The 8830-nt window shown below is 48.7% G+C and overlaps 1 protein-coding gene across 1 annotated transcript; it reads right to left on the bottom strand.

Annotated features, from left to right (window-relative positions):
* Positions 1-4690: 4690 nt before the first annotated feature.
* On the bottom strand, positions 4691-6968 carry LOC128323201 (uncharacterized). Its single transcript, XM_053245923.1, has 4 exons — positions 6943-6968; positions 5270-5775; positions 5023-5131; positions 4691-4842 (listed from the first exon to the last, which is right to left on the bottom strand). The coding sequence occupies exons 2-4, from the start codon at positions 5726-5728 to the stop codon at positions 4691-4693; spliced, it is 720 nt and encodes a 239-aa protein (XP_053101898.1). The 5' UTR covers positions 5729-5775; positions 6943-6968.
* Between the last annotated feature and the right edge of the window lie 1862 nt (positions 6969-8830).

Genomic DNA, 8830 nt, shown 5'->3' on the forward strand with positions numbered 1-8830 from the left:
ATTCCAAGTGTCATTTTCTCTGTCTCCTCTCATGCTTTTTAAAAAACATGACTTTGTCCTAGAGGATCACCTGCCCAAATAGCCACTAGCAAAATAGGGGAAGAAGAAGGTTGGGGGGGGGGGGCAAGTCTATAAACCAGTGAATGATTCCTGCCAGCCTTTGTCTTATGATGACTGTTGGCTCATGATGGGGTATATGTGCATTCACCGCACTAGTGCTTACTTTGACACCAAGAGGGAGGAGGATACATTAGTTTGCCACGCTAGACAGAGGCATTTGCAACAGGAGCAGACAGCCAAGTTCTGCCAGGGCCAAAACCAGCCCCTGCCAGACTAAGAAATCATTGTAATTTGCCCCTTCCTGTCACAAGCAGCGTGCTGTTCTTTTATTATTGACTCTAACTCTCAAATATCCCAGTCATGGATGGAAAATTCAGGGTCAATTTACAAGAGACACATTTTCTACATGGGAGTTTCTTCTGTGCAGGTGTTGTGCAGAAACCCATGTGTAGTGGCCGCCAGGGGCATAGCAAGGTTGGAATGGGCCAAGATGAGATTTTAAAATGGGCCCCCAGCCCCTCAAAGTCCAGGGTGTCCACACACCCCAGGCCCCCAAGGACTTAAGTCTGATATTTCAAAATAAGTATGCTGCCTGGAAATACATTTCACTGAATACACACATGCACACTTCACAATATATAGTGATATACATTGAGTACTATATGTTTGTGCTACTTTCAATGCCTAGAACACACTAAAAACACTACTTATTAAAATGGCCCCCTCGCTGCAGATTAGCAAAGGAGACTTTCAACCATGCAGGGTGAGCCTATGTGTGTTTTCTCAGAATTCTGAACTTATAGGGCTTTTTAGATAGTTTTTGTTTTTAAAGCCAGCAAAGTTTCCACTTTGTTTTAAATTAAATATTCAGACTTCTCAGTCTCCCCCTACCACCACCCATATCAAAGCCCTATGGCAAGCAGATCCCTATATATGGGTGGGGGGGAGTAAACCACAAAAAGGAATTCACAGTACCTGGCAAGAGCTGTGCTGGATGTTCTGGGCAAAGGGTCTGCTGCTGCAGAGAACTCTGCATACCTTCTTCTTCCTGGCTTCCTTGGGGCCTGCCAAGTTCAGGCTTCAGGGAGGCCTACATGGAGTCCTCTCTGTAAGCCCCACCCACCAGCCGATCAGCTGAGAGGCGGGGAGAGAAAGCTCTGCAGTTTGCAGGCTGCTCCGATCCTACGCCTCGTTGCCGATCCTAGGCCGGAGCTGGAAGCAAGTGGCTGAGTGGCCCTTGGGCTGGGCAGGTGGGCAATGGGGTGGGGGTGGCAGGAACCGGCGTGGCGCCCTCCCCTCAGTGGCACCTAAGGCACCTGCCCTGGTTGCCCCACCCCAGTTCTGCCCATGATTACGGCATTGATGGACACAGCACTCTTATGCTAAAGTGTTTTTCTAGGTACTAAGCCCAATGTATCCCATTCACAAGGCACCTTCTGTTGATTCTAATGACTCTTCCCAGTGCATGCACAATGAGCATCAAGAGCAAACATGTCTTTGTCCTTGACCATATTTAAGGGCTATTAGAGATGGTCAAGGACAGGCATTTGGTCACTGAGCTGTGTAGCTAAGATAGGCTCAAATGCAGCATTTCCTGCATTGCTGTCTTATTTCATAGTCATATCAAATCTAGCATCTGCAGTGACAAGTGTTCCAATTCAGGCTTTCCTTCTCTCTCCCCTTGCAGAAAAATGGCCTGGAGGCTAAAAGTATATTCTCATTGCTGATCCTGCATTTGGGAGGGGGCCTGCTATGTAGAGTGCCTCTTCATTGTCTTTCCCTGAAGTATCAGCAGGGATGGATTGCCCTGGGTGGAGGTCTGGTGCAGAGCTTCCATGATATAGAGGTCGTCTCCTGTCTTTTAAAGTTCTTTCCCCCAAGTGTGGATTGCCCATACTTGGGAGATTGCTCATAGCAGGGATGGGATGTCCTGGATGGGGACCCGATGCAGAGTTTGCCTCTTTAGGTCCTTTTCTCTGAGTCTCAGCAGAGATGGAAGGCCCTGGGAGAGGGCCTAATACAGAGGTTGCTTCTTTTGGGTTCTTTCCTTGGAAGATCAGCAGGGATGGAACATCCTCGAAAGGGATCTGATATGGAGGTTGCTTCTTTTGTTTCTTTCCTTGGAAGATCAGCAGGGCCGGAAGGCCCTGGGAGGAGGCCGATATCGATGTTGCCTTTTTTGTTCTCTACCGGGAGTGTCATGCTCTACAGAGAGCCACCCCCATGGCTTTTCTTCCTGCAAAGGAAATGGGGGGCACCTCCTAGCTGCTCCCCCAGGGCCAAATAAGTCACTCAGCTTGACTCTTTGCCTGGATCCAAGCCTCCAGGCTCTGCTTTGGCTCTTGGTGGAAAATATGGGGGCTGGAGAATAACGTTTGGCCTCCTTCCCATTTGGAACTCTTGGCCTCGTTTCCATTATTCCTGCCACCCAGCAGCCCTGAGTGGTTCACATAACCCAGGGCTGCACCACTTGGGCCTTCCAGCTGTTGTTGGGTTACAGCTCCCATAGTCCTCAGTTGCACTAGCCAATAGTCAGGGTTGATGGGAACTGTAGTCAAACAGTAGCTGGATGGCTGGTGTTGTGCAGCCCTGCCCTAAATCAAGCTTCCCCTTCTGCATCACCACTCCATCCTCCATCCAAAATCAGGCCTCCTAGCCATACATATTGGGGCAGACAAGCTCTGTATAAGCCTCCTGGCAGTCTATCTTGAGCTACCTCTTGAACTTCTCAGAACATCTCTTGGCCCCAAGTGGAATGGCCATAGAGCCTTTTCTGTGGCTGGGTTTGAACCAAAGACATTTTTACCCAACTCTGCCCAAAGAATATTCAAAGTAAGACAACTTTATTTTCTTTAAAATCAACTTTTTAATTTTTAAGCAGTAAATATGCATGTTCTATTGCTGTTTTATCTCTACATCCTATCCTATTAAAACAAATGTTTAATATTTTTAAAATAAATATGCAGCATTTTATTGCTACTTATGTATGAAGCACTGTCTAGTTTTTGTCTTTCTCTTTTTCCTCATCAACATCCAGCTCCCTTGGAGGAACCAGGATCCCCATAGTGGCTTCCACCCTTGCCAGTCTGCTCCGCAGTCTCCGGAGCTGTCCCCTCAGTGCCTTGAGGTTTTGCAAACATTCCTGGCAGATGCGGAGGTCTCTTTGGCCTTGAAGGAAAGAAAACAAACAGGGTCAAGGGGCCTGTCCTCCACAATAACAGTCCCTGCACTGACTTCTAGTCCCTTTCCATGCCCAGCACAGACTTCTCATCACTACCTTGAAAACCCACCATGGCTATGCCCCACCCTGTCCCTCTGCACTAATCCTCCCCCCTCTCCCAACTTGCACACCGTCAGGTTGGTTTTTGCTCCTCCAGCTTCTGTCTTCAGCCACCTGGAGGTCTCCTGCTCTCTAAAACTACTCTTTTTCTTCTCCCTCGCTGACCCTTGGGTCTGGAACCGCCACTCATGTGGGCTCACCTCTCTCTCCTATCCTTCCAATGCAACCCACCTCCTCTGTGCATCTTTTGGCTTAATGCCTCAGCAGAGGCAGCTCCATCAGCTTGAACTGAATGCCCCTTATGCTTTCCTCCTCTTCCTCACTTCTCTCTCCAAAGCCAAACTTTAGACTGTATGCTCCTGGTGGCCGGGAACTTTTGCCCATGTACATTGATGATGCTATAAGGAGGATTGTGATAAGCACAATTGTATGTCGTCCTCCTTGGTTTCTTGTTTCAGCCCAGTTTGAACTCAAAAGGGCTGATATTAGCATTCATATTATTAGCATTCATGAATTTAGTATTCACATTCTGCTCTTCCTCAAGCAGCTCTGGGAAGTATACATGGTTATTTTTTTTCCTCCTAACAACCCTAAAAGTTAAGTTAGACTGCGGGACAAGTGACTGGCCCAAAGTCACCCAGTGAGGTTCATGGCTGGATGAGAATTCAAACCCGCGTCTCCCTGGTCCTACGGAGGTGCAGCTGAAATACATACACATTGTTCCCCCGCTTGTCCCACCTCAACTGCCCTCTCCTTCTTCTATTGCTTGCCCATCTCTGTTTTTAGACTATAAGTGTTTTAGATTGTAAAACAACAATGAGGATGGAAAAGGGGTGTTGCCTCTGTGAAACTTACAGTCATTCAGCTGATGGAACTGCAAATCCATCAAACTCTGCAGAGTTTCTTTAGCATTGCTGAGGTCCGGCTCTAGAGGAGGTGGGGAAGGAGGAGGGGGGGAGAGGTATGCAGGAGGAAAGAAGAGGAGGAGGTGGAGGGTGGGATGGAGCCAACTTCCAGCGAGACAGAAGATAATGATGAACCAGACCCAGGGGGGTGGAGACATGCAGCAGGGCCTTCAGGAACATCTGCAAGAGAGAAGAAGCAACAGGTGGTCAGCCACAAACGCTGGCATACTACCACACCCGCCATCACTTGCCCTCACTGCTCACCATGAGAAGCTGTCTGAATTACAGGCATCAGAGCTTGGTCACCTGAAAGACAGAAAACGAAGGAACACTTCAGCAAGCACTGACAACCCACCCACAGGCCTCCCCTCCGAAACTTAGATGCAGACTCAAATCAAACATTTCAACATTCAGGAGAAGGAAACAGAGAGCAAAAGAGCCATTTTTAGCCCAGCAGCAACTTCAGGGGTGTGCTGCAAAGTACCTTCCTTTCCCCACCGCTGCAGCGGATGAGCCGTGTCCGCGTGTGTCCAATTTGCAGGTTGATGGCCCGGAGAGAGCGAGGGAACTGCTGGGAAATGCGGCGAACCCTTGTTTCTGCAACAAAAGAGCAAAAAGGAACAGGTGTTGTATGCTCTGACCAGGCTGAGTGCTGGTGTCTTGCAAAAAGGGGCAGTGCTAGTGCTTGGTCCATCATCTGGGCTGAGTATCAAAACTCCAGCTGAACTTTGTGCTGGGTGTCTATGCAAAAGGATTCTGAGGTGCCACAATACTTACGCCGCTGGACATAGTCATCCTGTAATCCTTTGAGGATTTCTACTTCTTGCTCAAGGTAATTGTCAGCAATGGAGGGCTCTGGTAAGGGCTCTGACACAAAAGCTGCTTTCTTTGGAGTGCCAGTGGGGATGGAAGGACCTGGCACTGAGGTTTCCTCATTGACCTCTTCCCCCAGAATGTCATTGGTGTTGTGAGGTCCTAGAAGGGATCCTGGCATCAAGGTTTCCTCATTGAGTGTTTCCTCCACAATATCAGTGGAAATGAGAGGTCCTGAAAGAGATCCTGGCACTGAAGTTGCCTCGTTGAGCTCTTCTCTCAGAATACCATTGGTGATGTGAGGTCCTGGAAGAGGTCCTGGCTTTGAGGTTTCCTCATTGACCTCTTTCCCCAGAATGTCAGAGGGGACACAAAGTATTGGAAGGGGTTCCGGCACCAAGGTTGCCTCATTGGGCTCTTCCCCCAGAATGTCATTGGTGATGCAAGGTCTTGGAAGGGATCCTGGCACTGACGTTTCCTCATTGAGCTCTTTCTCCAGAATATCTGTGGGGACGCAAGGTTCTGGAAGGGATCCTAGCATTGAGGTTTCCTCATTGAGCTCTTTCCCCAGAATATCAGTGGGGACATGAAGTCCTGGAAGGGGTCCTGGCACCAAGGTTGCCTCATTGGGCTCTTCCCTCAGAGGGTCCCCCAGAAAATGATGCAACATAGGTCCCCCAGGACATGGGACAACATGGGCCGGATTTCTGGGATAACCTGAAATAGAGGAAATAAAGCAGGAATCTGGAAATGAGGATGGCCCATAGCCCTGATAGAAATTGCCTCCCCTTTCTGCCTAGGTTAACCAGCTGATGAAGAGCAATACATTGCAAAGCACTGGCAAGACAGCCCTCACCAACTACGCTTCAGAAGGGAGTGCAATGGCCAGGCTCTATCTGCTGAACATAACAATGCAGCTGCCTTCTACCAAGTCATACCCCTGGCTCACTTTGCTCTACTCTGGCTGACAGCCGCTCTTGGGCAGAAGCCTTTCCCTGGTTAGCTAAGATCCTTTAACAGAAGATGAAGAAGACTCAGCCCAAGACCTTGTGCATACAAAGCACTTGTTCCACTACTGGACTATGGGCCCTCTTTCCTCATATCTGTGAGGAAACAGGCTTCTCCTATGAGCAGAGTGGGAGCTGATGGTTCAGATGGTTTAAACAATGCATTTGCTCTCTGGCTGAAGCAACAACCCCCAGTTACAGCCTTTTGGCCTATGTGCGGGGGTAGGGGTGGGGCTTGAAAATCTGCCTGGACGCCATAAACAGGAAGCATAGCTATGATCTGAGGAATGCAGTCCCAGCTCCGAGGGGCAAAAAACTGGGATCAGAGAAAGAAAGAGTCTCTTTGGACTGATCTCAGAGCTCATTGGCCAGGAAATGTTGCCCTTGTTTGCAGGTGATCCTCCATTTCCATCTTGACCCATGTAATTGTCAAAAAAAGAGATGCTTTGGAAACAAGACACCAGCATTCTTTAGCTTCCTCTTTTCCAAGGAAGGGGGAACAAGGCCAGGAGGATGTCTTGGGCCTGGGTGTGGGCAAAAGGTTCTTGCAGGGCTTTTCCAGAAGTGCACCACCTCCAAGGGAGAATTACCAAACCTGCCTGCCTGCTGCCACAGCCCTTTCCCCATCTTCTCCTGGAAGGGAGGGTATCCAGATGTGACTCGCCCAGGCCCCCTGGTCTCCTCCAACACTTTTGGCTGCAACAAGTGCCAGCAGCAAAGGATAGAGGTGGATGAACCTGCCCTCCTGCCATTCATCCATCAGATGGACATCTGCCTATCTCTCTCCATTGTCAAAGTGAAACAGGTCTCCAAGGAGACACTCCCTGGGGGGTTGAGGAGCCCTGGGAAGAAGCATGCACTCTAGTCATCCACTAACCAGTCTGTGCCCCCTCTTCATCTTCATCTTCATCCCTGCAGAGATAAGGAGAAACATTCTTAGTAGCGAATCACAGGAAATCGAGGGGTCCCCTCAGTAATCCTAGGGGGTGCTGTGCCATCCCAAGCATGCCCTCACCCATAATCCTTCTTGAAGGCCCTGCTAATTTTGGATGATTCAATACGTGGGAGCAGTGAGAGTAATTGCTATTGAAAGTCACTCACTACATTTTGCTCAGATTATTTTCACTTGGGGATTGACTGGTTGACAGGGCGGGGGGCAGACCCACTCTCGTAGTTTATAGATATGAGGCCAGCTTTCCCACCCCTCTCCAGAGAAGATTTTCAACTTTTTAGAAAGCCCCCCCCCACAAAAGGGGGACATTTCAGCTAAAAGAACATACATACTGTTTTGGTTTTTAAAATTTTAATAAGAGGGTTTAAATTTGTGACAACTCGAATCCCCGCCTGTATGTTCCCCAGACTATGGGAAACACCTATATCGGGCAGCAGCAATTTAGGAAGATGCTGAAAGGCATCATCTCATACTGCGTGGGTGATGGCAATGGTAAACCCCCTCCTGTATTCTACCAAAGGCAACCACAGGACTCTGTGGTCACCAGGAGTTGAGACTGACTCGATGGCACACTTTTACCTGGGTTTGGGCTATGTCTGAACAACCCCCTCCACACCCATCCCTTCAGATGGCCACACCAGAGCCAAAAGCATTAAGAGGAGTCAAGAGGAAAAAAAGCAACTCACTTTGGTTCTGCCTCTGGGTGAGACCTATAGGAACATGAAAGAAGAAAAGGTTAGGCATGTTCTTGGAAATAACATGGGGGTGCTGGTAGAGGGCAGCTTTTGAAGTCAGCTTCAACTGGTGGGCAGGATTCTCCCCCCCAAACAACAGCAACAACAACCCCAAGTGGGCCCACAGGGGCCAGCCAGTAGCTCCTGGGTGCTACCATTTCACAGGTCTAGGACCTGCAAGCTTAAGAAATACAGTGGTGAGCGGGAAGTCAATATTTACTTAATTAGATGTAACGGGATTGTTAAGATATTGTAAAAACGAATAAAAATTTTAAAAAGCAAAAAAAGAAAAAGAAAAAGAAAGAAATGCAGTGGAAATCAGCCCAGCAAGTGACCTTCGAGGGCAACCTGCATTTCAAGGAGAAGCTGTGTGGTGTGAATACTGGTGGTGAACTTGTGACCACTGAAGTTCACATAGGGAGCGCAATGGCATGTAAAACAATGGAAGGGCATCTTTAAAAACCAAGTCCAGGCAGCCATTAGATTTTGCTTCCCCATCATGCCGGAGACTTACCTACAGTTCACCCATGACCAGCAGCCACCCATCCTGACAGCTAAGATGATAAACTGATAGTCAAAGACAGCCAAATTATCAAATATGCTGCAGCTTATCTAGAATGCTGCCAAGTGAGCCTCCTGCAGAATCCTTGCAGGTCTCCAAGGGGAACCATGACGGCAGAATTCTGTGGCTGATTGTGAGATCGCAAGATCAGTTACTGGCCACGCTGGTTCTGGTTTGAATCCAAACACTGTCTTGGTTGTCAGCTCAAAGTGTCAAAGCACCAGGGGAGAGTCACCCCTGTCCTGCCTTCCCTGCTCCCCACATGTTTTCCACCTAATCACTGGCTGAAGTCCCTTAGCTAGGAAATCCCTCTACATCACATTTAGTACTAAGGCCCGTCTCTGTTCAGAATACACAAAAAAGAAAGCCAGTTTACTTGTGGAACTAGGTGTGGTGATGATCCCTGGCTTAGATGGGTTTGAAAGGGGGTTAGAAACATTCATGGAGGAGGAGAGGCCCCTCTGTGGCGATTAGTCAGGATGGCTATAGAGAACCTCCAGGTGCACAGGCTGAATCC

Source organism: Hemicordylus capensis, chromosome 4, assembly GCF_027244095.1.
Source record: "Hemicordylus capensis ecotype Gifberg chromosome 4, rHemCap1.1.pri, whole genome shotgun sequence".
NCBI lineage: Eukaryota > Metazoa > Chordata > Lepidosauria > Squamata > Cordylidae > Hemicordylus > Hemicordylus capensis.